This window comes from Clarias gariepinus, chromosome 21, assembly GCF_024256425.1.
Source record: "Clarias gariepinus isolate MV-2021 ecotype Netherlands chromosome 21, CGAR_prim_01v2, whole genome shotgun sequence".
In the NCBI taxonomy this organism is placed as follows: domain Eukaryota; kingdom Metazoa; phylum Chordata; class Actinopteri; order Siluriformes; family Clariidae; genus Clarias; species Clarias gariepinus.
In genome coordinates, this window is record NC_071120.1 from 10,922,413 (window position 1) to 10,936,815 (window position 14,403).

General features: G+C 37.2%; 1 protein-coding gene across 1 annotated transcript in view; it reads left to right on the forward strand.

Moving 5' to 3' along the window:
* The window catches only part of LOC128509398 (D-amino-acid oxidase-like), a 16,525-nt gene continuing 2,122 nt past the window's right edge, over positions 1–14,403 (forward strand). Inside the window, exons 1-10 of the mRNA XM_053481125.1 lie at positions 1–64; positions 2,881–3,076; positions 4,295–4,409; positions 7,197–7,273; positions 9,636–9,701; positions 9,975–10,029; positions 10,514–10,618; positions 10,727–10,809; positions 11,075–11,192; positions 13,662–13,760. Coding sequence (XP_053337100.1) covers positions 2,883–3,076; positions 4,295–4,409; positions 7,197–7,273; positions 9,636–9,701; positions 9,975–10,029; positions 10,514–10,618; positions 10,727–10,809; positions 11,075–11,192; positions 13,662–13,760 — 912 coding nt within the window. The 5' untranslated portion in view covers positions 1–64; positions 2,881–2,882. The remainder of the gene's footprint in view (positions 65–2,880; positions 3,077–4,294; positions 4,410–7,196; positions 7,274–9,635; positions 9,702–9,974; positions 10,030–10,513; positions 10,619–10,726; positions 10,810–11,074; positions 11,193–13,661; positions 13,761–14,403) is intronic.

Consider the following 14,403-nt stretch of genomic DNA (forward strand, 5'->3'; position numbering starts at 1 on the left):
GCTGCTGCTGCTGCTGCTGTTTGTTCTCTGAGTGAAGCACAAACACGACGCGAGCAAACTGAAGGTAAGTACAGTCCTGTAGTCTTTAAACGCAGATCTCAGTGTCTCTTACCTGCTTGAGGAAACATCCTTTAGGGGTTAAAGCTCAAATCTAAACTTTTAAATTGAAGAGAATGGCAGAGTAAAGTAAGAAAACAACAACAACTAACCTCTGATTAAAGTTCTATCAGATAGTGTTAATTAATGTCGGGATTACACTGTTGTGCAATAACTAGCATAAAGTATATGCATGACGTGTGTAAAGGTGTCAGTCCCAACACCTGTGTTGTCCAGAACACACTAACCAGCAGGGAAGACTTGCATGCTTTTTGTTTGGTTATTTGTTTGTTTGTTTGTTCTACAGCAGTAACTGTAAAATTAAACTAAACTAAAATGAAAGTGCACGTGACATGTGACAGATAATATGTACACCAATTATTAATATAAAAAACAGCCAGAAGTTTGGACACACCTTCTAATTCAGTGTTTTTGTTTGTTTGTTTGTTTGTTTGTTTGTCTAGTGATTTATTTTCTAAATTCTAGAACAAAACTGTATTTTTCAAAACTATGAAATTATAATATTGGGTAATTTATTTAATTAAGTCAGTTGTTATTTTAAGATGCAAAGGCCAGGTGATCTGGAGCAGTTCTTACAAGAACCGTATTGTTAAGTGCATTTCCAAAACCCATCCAGCCCCGTGATGAAGACCTTCCCGGGAAAGCAGGACCAAATCTTACCTCTGCTGCAGAGGAGAGGTTCATTTAGAGTCACCAGTTTCAGAAATGACCAATTAAGATTAGAGATTAGATTCAGATTAGAGCCGTCATAAATAGCAGATAATCTCAATATCAGCTGTTCAAAGGGGATTATTGCATATTTTGGACGCGTTCAGTGTTGTTTTACAGTGTAGAAAGAAATAAAACTTAGGAAAGATCATGGAATAAGAAGGTGTGACCAAACTTTTGACCTACAGGACTGTGCCACATTTTTGAGCTTTTCATTTCTTCATATTAATATAAACAGGAAATTGGAACAAAAGTTTTCCTGTGACAGAATGCAAAGTTCCTTAAGATAGATTTTAAAAGTTGGTTGTTTATATAACAGCAACCTCATTCCCCCTCTCGTCTGTTCCAAACACTCATCATTCAGCATCACCAGTATACTAATCACCGGCCTGTCATCATCTGCACCTGTTTCTTACTGGTTCATGCCTGAAATTAGGTGTGTTCTGTGTTTTATGCTTAAATGATGCAAAGGTCACTGCGTGGCTTAACAAACAAAAAGCTTTCCACTGAAACTATTGAGTCAAAAATCAAGTCCTTCAGGCAGCCCATAACAATGCAAATAAAATATATTAAGTAATTATGTTTACATTTTATATGTAGAGCTGACATTAACGTTTTAAAAAGTAAACTATATCCACTATGGACAATTATTACAGCCTAGTAACAGACAGTTTGGATTTGTTTGAGTTCTAACAATATAATGCTTGATGATGGTCATACTGCGCTTTTATACGTAATACAGTAAAAGCACAACAGACCAAAGTCCATCCAACAGAGTAACAGTAAATACAGGAATCATTGCCTCCTGTTTTTCTTTCATAAAAAAAAAAATCTACTGTACGTTAAGGGCATTTGGAAATTGTCATGCATTAAAATATTTAAAAAAAAAAATAATAATGACTAAGAGCCGTTGACTTTTCTGGTATCATCCCCCAAAAAACACCACCACTGTTTAAACTCTTAGCAACTTGTGACTGGCCATCTGATGTTTTTGTGTATTATTAACTTATTTAGTTAAGGTACGGAACAGAAGTTGAACAGATGTTATTCTATAGTTACAGCGTGAATGTCCTTTAGTGAGAAACTAGTGCTGAAGGCTAAACATTATCAGTCTCCCTGATTACTGATTATCTCTTGAACAGTACCAGTCTGAAACTTATTCCTATCTATCTATGCAGTTATAGTTCATAATGTCTAAATTCATGCATTGTGAATATCGTAGGTTTTGGGTTATTTAGCATTACAGTTTTATAGTTTGTTTGCACACTTAATCCTACATTAATAACCTGTTTATACAGCAGGTACAGTAAGTGCGTCTCATCTTCCCTGTGCCAAGTAAAAGACTAGAGAGACAAAGGTCGTCCTGTCTACCCTGTCCTCCAACCATGAAGAATAGACCCGAAACACTTTAGAGCTTAAAACATTCAACAGTGACATATTATTGCATCCTGATGACACTGTCACTGGAATGCAAACCACAATTCTGATATCAGGTCTCCAACCTTTTCAACAAAATCATTCCTGTAACCCAAAAAATTATTTCCATCTTTGACAGAGGTGTGATCTAAAATGTAGACTCTTTACCACTGATTCCCCCTCGCTGTACAGAATGTAATCATGTAGCTCCGAGTAGTCTTCCTTCTGGTGCTGCCACAGTTGGCAAGACCTTGATTTCTACGGCTAACAATCAATAGAAGTTTTCTCACTAAGCAGATCTGCTTGTTCCAAATGGATAGAGAGATTTGGCACCCTCAGCCTCAGCTGTCTTGTGCGTATGGCCCATTGAAACGATAGGGGGGAATTGAGCAAGCTGACATGTGTTGTACAGTATACCCTTACGTGGAAGCTGTTCTATGAATTCAGTCTGTACCATTGGCCAGATTCAGTCTGGATTGTTATTTTCAGGACAAGAAGTGTCTGTGCATCACTTTAGTGCTCTATTGCACCATGTGCATGCTGTAGATCCCTTTGGGGCATGACAAACTTTATTTTTTCAAAACCACTTCACTTTTTATAGTATGATTGTAATGTTTGTGTAATATTCTCTTTTTGCAGCCATGCGAGTAGCGATCATCGGAGCAGGGGTCATCGGCCTCTCTACAGCCCAGAGCATTTACGAGCATTACCATGACAAAGTCAGTCCCTTGATTATTGATGTCTACGCAGACATCTTTAGCCCTCTGACCACCAGTGACGGAGCAGCAGGACTGTGGCAGCCTTACCTCTATGATAAGGGCAACGTCCAGGAAACGTAAGGGCAGAGATGATTAGATTTGTGTCAAATGCTATCACTGGGGGGCAGATACACAGCTACCCCTTTAGCTAGGTATTTAATTATCTATTTAGAAATTAAGCAGGTCTTCAAATATATTTGGCATGGCTTGGCTTCACACTCCAGATGATATGATAAAAAAAAAAGTTTTTTTTAATTTTTTTTATTCTGGATGGAAAACACAACCTTTTAAAGAAATTGAATGCAATTATTTTAATTATGTAATTATTTCATCATGTAAGTATTTAATCATGTATTTAGTCTATCTTCTATCAGGATGTTTTTTTTTTGTTTGTTTTTTGTTTTTAAAGATTTTTGGTCAAATATACACTATGTGAAAACACATTCCTACACTGCTTCAGTGCTATTTACTGTGATATTCGGTTATACATCTAGTAGAGGCCACCCGATATGATATTAACATGATGCCCAGTTGCAGATTTTATTATGATCATGAGTATCATGATTATACAATTTTAAACAAATGTGGCAAATAATTTGCTGAATGCAAGAATAGGTATAATAATAGTGTGACACCCATATATATATAATATGCATTTGAGGTTTCCTGCAGGTGTCACACTATTATTATAACTATTCTTGCATATATATATATATATATATATATATATATATATATATATATATAAAAAATAAAAATAACTAAAAACAAAACGTTTTGGAGTCATTGTGGAGTCACATGAATTGCCCCCCCCCCCCAACTCCCTACATGCACATTACATCACTACTACTTGCCTTTTTTTTTTCGCCTTACCTATTATAGTACATATAATGCAAACAGGACTACTTGCCCTACCTTACAATTCCCATAGATACACTCTACTCCTTACAATCTGGACTCCTCTCGCCTTATTTAATCTGTTACCAAATATTGTGTAATTACTGTGTATAGTGTTTTTATGTTAGTCTGTACTCTGAGAGCTACAAACAGCCGCAACCAAATTCCTTGTGTGTGTCAACATACATGTCGAAAAAACCTTGATTCTGATTCTGATCTGGCATCGTGAATATAGTTTGAATGATGTGCTAGATATACCGTACAATACTCTCCTTTGAATAGTTGATTCTGAGATGTGTCCTGATCTATAAATCCTTTATAACGGCTCTAATCTGAGGTGCTGTTTGTTAATTGGTGATTTTTGAGGCTGATGTCTCATGTCTTCATTCCTCTTCCAGAAAATGGAACAAAGAAACTTTTGATTACCTTCTGAGTTTCCTCAGCTCTCCGGAATCTGTTAAAATGGGAATATTCCTGGAGTCTGGCTACAATCTGTGCACCCGACATGCCCCGGTAAAAAAAAACAAAAAAAAACTTTCTCTTTCTTCTGTGCGGGTTCTTCTAATAAGGAAGATGTTAATAAATCTCAGCATGACGAATACAATTCAACCTTAAGTGCGTAGGTCATATTCCTCATTTCAGCAGCTTAAATGCTTAAATGAAATGATAGCTGTAATGTAAGCTGAAGAATGTTAGCTTTGATTCATTGAAGTATTTTAAACTCTGCCTTCAAAAAAAAAAGGTGCAAACTCCAATATTTCATTTTCCTCTTTTAGCTTTGATTACAGCAGACAATGTGGTGTCCAGTTCATGTGTGAAAATGATTCTCTTTCACAATTTGAGCCGTGGAATATGTCTGTGCCATCAGGGAATAAAAAAACTCCACTTGGTCATTCAGTACACTCAGGTCATCAGCTGACTTCATTTTATTGCCACATACCGTTGCAGAGCTGCAGATCACAACACTGCCTCCAGAGGCTGGTACAGTGGACACGATACATAATGAGTGCATGACTTAATGCACTTTCCTTCTCACCCTGGTGTGCCCATCACTCAGAAATAGGGACAATCTGAACTCATCAGACCACATGACGTTTTTTTTTTTCATCGCTCCAAAGTCCAATCCTTATTCTTCGCAGCAAACTAAAGCCTTTTTCTGATGAGTCTCAGTAACAAGTGGGTTAAAGCTAGACTGGGAATTTTTTCCCCAATTTTCTCCCTAATTTAGACGTATCCAATTCCCACCGGTCATTAGGGCAAACCCCCCATCCCCATCAAGGCTATTACCAGTCAGGGAGGGGCGAAGACTATCATGTGGTTCTCCCATCCATCCCCTCTGAGAGGGCTCAGCCAAACAGCTCTCATCAGGGTCTCGGCTGTGGGAGGCTACAGCATCACCCGGGAATTGAACTACTGATCTCTGGGTGATACCAGGTTTTAATATCGTGTTGGCCACTTTACCCATTTCCAGTAATTTAAAATCTCCTTAATAGTTTTCGGTACTTCTCTTCTGAAGTGGCAACTTTTTTTTTTTTTTTTTTTTTTCCTGGACCTGGCAGTGTATATCCTGGACTTTGGATGAACCATGTAGCACACTTTGACACTTCTATATCAGCAGTTTCGTTGCACAAATTAACATTTAAAATCATGTTTACTGCCAGGTTAAAAATATTTCGTCCAGCAGAGTCACATGTACACTGGATAAATAGATAGATACACTTTATTGATCCTGTGAGGGAAATGATTGCATCACAGCAGCATCAGGTAAACTGTCAAATCAAAAGGAAAGAAAAGAAAAAGAAATAAAATGTACAAATTGTCAGTGTACGTGTGTGTGAAGTGACGGTGAATAATGGAACATGTATATAAGTTACTATTACTATCTGTTACATAGAGGTGGATCATTGTACAGTGTACATTCTTTGTGTTATCGAACCTGGATCAACAGTCTGTTGGAGAAGGAACTCCGCTGAGATCATGTAGTGGGTGGGATGGATTTTTTATGATTGACAGCAGTTTGTTCAGTGTAAGGTTACTAGTTAAAGGTTTGAATACAGCAACTTGTAGAAGGCCTTTTCTTATTTCTTCTATTTCAGAATAATAATAAAATCCTAACACGTAGAAAGTAAAATATGAAGGGCGGTGTGTTCATAGGATAATAACCAACAACAGGATGCTGTAATCCTTTACCACAGCTAGTTAATAATTTACCTCCAATGTTTTATGTCTCAGCAGTTTTCCAGTAATTATGAATTGATTTATTAATACTGAACGTCACACGTTGAATCTGTTCATAGGCACATTGAGTTTCTGTTCCATTACAGCGGCTACAAACTGTCTCTGAGCTTTTGCTTTTTTTCCCTCTTACTTGAAGTTAATAAGACTTAAAAGATATTTTACAAAAAACAGGAACGCTATCCATCCTAAAGACCTTCCTGGTAAACGAAACTCAAACACACACCTTCCTCTGACTGTTATAAAGAACTGGCACACTTATGAGTCTACGTCTAAAAATGTCTTCTTCATGAAATAAATCTTTTCCTTAATAAAATAACATCTTATAAATGAGGACATTAGGTTTAGATCATGTGGCAGCTCTGCAATACAAGTCTCGGTTACCATAGAAACAGGAACATATTAGAATAAGTGCATTAATATAAACCTGTGTCTTAGTGTACTGTAGTTGGAACTAAAATGAATCAGCACCAATGAATCCATGCAGGTCGTATCACTAGTAAAAATAACTCTTGTATTCATGTAATAATGAAGGGAAAAAAACATGAAACATATGACGGTATTTTATATTCTTATGAATATTTCTGAAATGGACACACATCTTGTGTATCAGCGTTAATGATGGGGCGTCACTATTCGTATACTTGGAAACCCATCACTAGTTTTCTACTATATAATCTATAGTTTATATTTTACTGATGTGTTAATGTTAATCAGTTCTTCAGGTTGGGTAAATCTTTCTCTCACCTCTTAAGACTTTGTCCCAAACTGCATTAGGGTTTGTTTTTGTGAATATTATCCAGTGTTAACCTGACATGCCTGGTCTTAAGGTTTCCTGTCCAGTTACACTAACATGTGAACACTCTGTGGTCAGATTTCTGTGTGGATTAAACACTACATTACAGTTTTTAGTAGTACACATGTGACAGTGCAGTAGTACTGTAATAGTAGTTTTACATTTAAACAAAAATTGTATGACCGTGCAATTACTTACGCACCACACTGTTTCTCAGAAGTGGGATAGAATTCGGGAAAATGACTTTAATGCCGTCTGTTCCTCTGCAGGAGCCGTCGTTTAAGGACACCGTGTTGGGTTTTCGGGAACTCACCCAGCGTGAGCTCGACATGTTTCCTGGATACAGGTAAAGTTAAATCAACCGTACTGAGCTGCATTATTTTAACAGTTGATGATACCAGAATAAAAACACCTGGAGACCTTTTTGTGGTTATCAGTGGGTAAATGGGTATTATAGTGACACAGCTGTCATGTAACAGGTAGAAGGATGGAGAGATAGTAGGTGTGCACAAGTATTATTATGGGTGTAGGGGTACGCAGATGAGGGGTCAGGTTTTGAAGACATCAGTCGGTACATTTTCAGTAAATTGTATTAAAGAAAAGACAGGATGTAAAATAATAATTATTATAGACTTGCAAACTAGCCATAATTTCCTGATCATTTATGTATAATGCACAATAAGGCACATACCATTCTTTCTTAAAAAATATATATTTGGCATGTATAGCAAGTATAATATATATATGGCAGGGGTATCTCAGTGGTTTGGCCCAGGTTTTTATGCCGCGGGCCCTTCCTGACCCAACTTTCTCATTTTATCCGGGCTTGGAACCGGCACTGCATCCTGTAGCTGGGGTTTGGGCATGGAACAAGGAATTAAACCCGGGCCTTGCACACGGCCTACTTTAATGTAAATGTGGGGATTTTTTAAAACATGATCCACACTATTTGCTCCTGGTGATGGTCCTGTTACAAATCAATATGGCTGCCAAAACTAAAACTTCTTACCTTTAAATGACTGTACATACTGTACATGTATTAAATTTGGATTAATCAACATACAGATTCATTTCTTAAATCTAAAACATTGACTATACAGTCTGCTGGGTTTTTTTTTAGAAAGAAAATGTATTTCACATCACTCATCCTAACAAAGTTAGCAGTTAGCTGTCTAACAAAATGTTGATGTTGCTGACAAAAAAAAGAACTTGCGACTAGCCAAAGTAAGAAGTGATGTCGCTTTGACTTCCCAATTAGCTCTTTGAATAGAATGCTGAAATATATTTTAAATAAACTTGTTAAACTGACATTTCGAACCTGTTCCGTATCGCTGAAGTGATATTTGAATATTTAGCTAGAAGTCCTCAGCCAAGTGCCATCTGTTCCATCTAATGTTAATTAATAGAGAAAATCACTCGGCACTAGTCAAAGCTAGACTGTATCCACTGGGGTCACCGCAATAACTGCCCTGTACCGAGTGGTACTAATTTAAATATGCCTGTCGTTCCAACCTTAATTATTATACAGTTGGGAAATAAATGATCATTTATCAGTATATTTTAAAACAAACAGTGTCCTTCTACATGATTGTACATAATAATGTAAAAATACATTTATTTCCAATTATAGCTATTTTTTAATAGATTTTTCTCTTCTAAAGCTTCTGTTACTCTCATATCCAGAGCCCAGTTTTAGCTGAAGCAACCAAACGAGACTGTTCAGATGTGAACTGCTTTACCTGGCTGTAATTCTCCTCTCTCCGAGGCCACGCAGGTCTTTAATTTGCTGGTTTTCTTAGGGTTTTTTTTTTTTTTGCATTCCTGTAGACTTATGCACTAATACATCTCTTGATAGCGCCATAATCACGACTCAACCTCATCTTTGCAGGTTCAGATGTTTTGTATCCCTTTGAAGGCCAGTGATGTATTTTTGCTTTTTTTTATATATATACCTGTGTTTGACCCATCTTCACCGTAGCATAAAGCTGCTCGATAATTAGACACCCCTGACTTTAAGCCTCTCTTTAAATCACACCCTCAATCAGTTAAGAAATGAAGTCACCTGACACAGTGAATAAGGAGGGTGATAAAGCTTTTATTAGATAAAAAAAAGACATGGGTATGCTGTTTTATTAGAATATGGACTTGCATAATAATTGTGTACACATGCTGTATACAGTGGTGGGTTAATGTGAAATATTTAAATATAAAATATTTTTAATCATTTAAAGTAATGACAAGCAAGATAATAAGAATAACTTATTTTATGCAACGAAGTTGTTATACATCAATCAATAGTTAGTATGAACTCCTTTATTCTTCAAAGCCTGTTGGACCCGGCTGGTCTGCAGCACTTCGGTGTCGCTCACTTAATCCATGGCTGCTTGATTGCTTCGTGAAGATTTTAAAGAAGGCTTTAAAAAGTCAAAGATGGAACTATATAGAAGACGTAGTATATGAAACATACAGTATGAGGGAACTGTAGAAGACCTACTGTACATCTCCATGTACAGTACCTACAGACCTACAAGTCCATGTGACTGTAATTATATACATTTATAGCAGTAAAACTGCAGCTCTTTTTATTCTACAGATTCTGTAATTCAGTCTTATAGTCCTAACTAATTCTTTAAGATGTAATTACATACGTTAATATGTTTGTTCTCTGAGTTTCTGCAGGCAATGATTGTATATTGTGTTGTTCTCAGCATGGGTTGGTTCAACACGGCTTTAATGCTGGAAGGGAAGACCTATCTGCCCTGGCTCATGACCTGGTGAGAGCTCAGGCTTTATACTGTATCAGCACTCTTTTTACATTTGTCCTGTTAAAAAGTTTACCAGGTTGACACAGAGATTCACGTTTAATCCACTCGGTTAAACCTGCAGTGCGGTTGTGCAGTGCTGTTTATTATAGTATAAAGCAAGGACAGCGTGTCATCAGTGTGACCCAACCTGAACTCATAAGAGATTTCTGATAATTAAAACATTATTAAAAGCGAATTAAATAGCCTACTTAACTTAAATAGCAATTCTGTTTTATTTTTCAGGTTGACAAATAGAGGCGTGAAGTTTCACCACAGAAAGATTCATTCCTTCCAAGAGGTGAGCCTTTTTCCTTTTTGTTAAGCCCCCTGTAGTCGTTTTTATCAACATTCAGTGACTGGAACACCTGATTATTCTCGCCAACTCGCGGAAATTAGGGAACTGTCTGTGGAAACTGTACACACCCTCATTCACCAACACCACTTGCACGGTACAGGACTAACCTCGCTCCAAGCCATTTCCACATGTTTGGGCCATTAAGGGAGTTCCTGGGAGACCAGCGTATCAGACATGAAGCAGTCAAAATCATGACTCCATTATACTGAGAAAACGTTCTACCTTGATGGTATCCAGGCACTAGTGTAACGCTGGGGATTATATTCAAGCACTATCACATAGGATGCTTTTCAGTATCCTCTACTCATGTGCAGTCTTCAATATACTTTGTATAGTCACTAGGAAGAAGTTTTTATTAAGTCATTTATCACAAATCTATTGAACAGTTCATATATTATTCTGTTCTCCCACCACATGTAATGTGCAGCTGGCAGAGAGTGGAGCAGACGTCATCGTCAACTGCTCAGGCGTTCGCTCAGGCGACCTGCAACCTGATTCTGAGCTCACTCCAGGCCGAGGACAGATCATCAAGGTCAGAGGTTACTCATGACTAACTGCATACGCTGTATACTGTATATATAGGCTTGAGTACCGTGATTTAAAGATGCGGTTCTTTCTGCTTTTCCCGGTCCATCATTAGGTGGACGCTCCGTGGTTAAAACACTTCATTCTGACGCACACGTTCACATCAGCAGTTTACAATTCACCGTACATCATCCCAGGGTGAGCGTTCTTGCTGGTTAATGAGAAGTACATGATGCGTACTGTTTTGTTGTTTTTGATTAATAATATGCATATTTATATCTTCCAAGCTGTTCACACATCTCTTGGCACAAACACACGTCATAATATTTCTGCAGAACTAGTTGGGTTTGGATGAACATCTGATCGAACTGCATTATCCTCGCCCCCACAAAAAGAACTGTTATCTTTCTGGTATTTAACGCGTCCTCACTGATCTGAATATAAACCTGTTCTGCATCTTCAGAAGTCGTCTAGTGACAGTTGGGGGACTTTTTCAAGTGGGGAACTGGAGTGAGCAGAACAATTCCATCGACCACAAAACCATTTGGGAGCGAGCCTGTGCACTGGAGCCCAGCTTACAGGTGAGAGAAAGATGAAGTAATACTCTTGACAATCACATGTAAGACATTTTGGATGTTTTTTTTTTTTTTTTTACCATAATTCACAAAGCAATGTTTCATATTGAAGATGGTTTAAACTAAACTTTTATGTTGTTAAAAGTTTATGTTGCATAATAAAAAATTTTTAAAACATTTTTGACATTTTCTGTATCATATCATCGTATTGTATCACACGTACAGTACAGTAGGCCTCCTGATCAGGTTCTCATTAAAAGAGCCAGTAGTTAATCCCAGTCAGGTCATTCCCTGATTCCAGGCTCCCAAAAACTTGTCAACTCCATATACACTACCGTTTAAAAGTTTGTAATCATTTTCTAACTCCATGGTCGTTCCTGATTTTTATTTCTTTCTACATTGTAAAGGAATGCTGCATAAAATGCATTAATCTCCTTTGAACAGTTAATTGTGGGATGTGTCTGCTACTTCTGCTCTGTAAAGACTTCATAACGCCTCTAATCTAAGTTGCTGTTAATTGGTCATTTTTCAGGCTGATAACTCTAAATGAACTTCTCGTCTCTGAGGCAGAGGTAGGTTTTGGTCTCGCCCTCCTGGGATGGCCTTCATGAGAGCCAGTTTCATTATGGTGCTTGACGGATTTTACAAATGCACTTGACAATACTGTTCTTGCAAGAACTATTACAGAAAGGCTGACCTCTGTGTCTTAAAATAACAACAGACTGTTGTTTTGTTCTTGTTACGTAATTACCTAATTCCATATGTGTAATTTTTTAGTTTTGAAATCCCCAGTATTGTTGTAGAATGGAGAAAATAAATCACTAAACAAAAACAAAGAAATTTGCAAGTGACCCCAAACTTTTGAACGGTAGTGTATGTACAATTATAACGCCAGTTGATATTGAAAAAAAAAAATATTTTTTTTAATTCAAAAAGGACCCTCTCAATGCTTTCATGATCTCTCAATGATTTTACATGATCCAAAGATTCATTCTCGGGTATACGACACACTAGCCTCGACTCTCTGAAATCCCAGTTGAAATTTTTCCCACGTTACTGTTAAACTCGTATATACATTGATTAGGAATACCTGTACACCTGTTAATTTACTGTATGAAGCTGTCTAATCGCATGGCAAAATCAAAGTCCATAAAAGCATCCAGATATAGGTAAAGCACTTCAGTCACATCAGTCATCAAAACATGGACAAATGTGATCTCTGTGGCTTTAACCATGACGTGCTTGTTGATGCCAGAATTACTGGAGTTTCTCGCTAGAGTGAACAGGTAACGGTGTGAACAACACAGCGTTACGTGAGCATCTGTTCTGTAAGTGCCTTGTTGGTACCTACAGTATATAATCACTCCTTACTAAAATGGTAAGCAGAAAAGCATCTCATCATGCACAAGACGGACTACAACAGCAGGAGCTACATGAGGTTCCTTTTCAGCCAAGAACAGAAATGTGAGGTTGTCATGGGAACAGACTCACCAAAATTAGACAGTTGAAGATCAATAATTAAATAATAAATAAATAAACCTGGTCTTTTTCCGGTCTTTAATTGTCCGGTTTCTGATCGCGTGCCCATGGTAGATTCTGGTTCTGGTTCCTGGCTGACAGGAGAGGAACCTGATGTGGTCTTCTGTTTTTTTATGAAATGCTTTTCTGCTTAACGCAGCTGTAAAGACAGATTATTTTAGTTATAATCAGTCATTCTTGAGAACTAGGACAAAAAACGTCCAGCACGTAATATTGTGGTGTTCTCTAAAATTCTAAAATAATTCATATTTTGATTAGAATCAATTTTATAAACTTAATTTTTTTAATATTCTGATAAAATTCAATATTATTAAAATTATTAGTGTTTTATTTTCATAAAGTGAACCTGAAAAGGTCCTTGTCCAGAACAAGTGTTCACATAAAAAAAAACTGATTAAAATATATGTGATGGGTAAAAAAAAGTACATATTAATTCATTAGTGGTTGTTAAAAATAAAATTATTACATTTTTTTAAACTCTAATTTTTAATTTGCTGAATTTGTGTCCAGACTTTGTCAACACCATTAGACATAATAAAATAAATAAATAGATTTATATTTATATAAATATAATTTAAATACATCTTTTAATGTTTGATGCTATTGGCAAACATTCTGTAATGCAATAAAAAGGTTGTCATTTGTTTTGTCCCAGTTCTTAAGAATGACTGCCAAATACAAAAACCGGACAGTTTGGACCAATCTGGACATTTACCTTTGATCTCTGTCATCAACAAGGTGTTTCAGCCTTTCAGCTTACAAGATCCTATTAAATTAGATCATTACATTTTGTGTAAAGTTTCATGACTTTTTATTTGTGAAAATCCCAGGAGATCAGCAGTTTATTCAATTTAATTAAAACCACGATTCTCGTTGAATCATTTTGAATAATAAATGAATCAGGAGACTTTTACGTTTTTTTCTGTCCCCCGTCAGCATGCTCGCATAGTGGAGGACTGGACAGGTCTCAGACCTGTACGCAGTAAAGTCAGGCTGGAGAGAGAGACCATCCGTTCTGGACCCAGCGTAATCGAGGTGAGCTCGTATCGCACAACCGCACACTAACAGGCTCATCTGAAAGACAGAAGTGGTGAAATGTTATAGGATTCACTTCAGGCTGTTGCAGGAACCCATCATACATGATCAGGGCTTCAGAGCTTCACATTGCTGTGATGCATCAACCGAATTCTATTTAAAGGAAAAGATATCAAAAACTCCAGATGAAATCTTTGTTGTATTAACCATTTTATTATACTACGTGGTAGAGCAGGAGTTTACTCACTACATATAATAAAAAAATGTGTTAGTTTGATTGAGCCGTCTCTACCACTGGGTTTAGATATGCTACGCTAAATCAAATCCGCATGGTCTCCTAGTCTTCTTCTTTCGGGTGCTCCGAAGATGAAATGGCTGGAGCATTTGTTTTCACCCAACTCTGTCTACCACTTCATCTTTCCTTTGTCACTCCAACCTCTTTGTATGTCCTCCTGTATCTCCTTCTGCATGTCCTTCTGTATGTCTTCCTCCACCACATCCATTAACCTCCTCTTGGGTCTTCCTCTTCTCCTTCTGTCTGACGGCTTGTCTCTACATCCCTACTCCACACACGTCCAACAATCTAAATCTGGCCTCTCTAACTTTGTCCCCAAACCTCCTACTGTACCTCCACATACTCTCT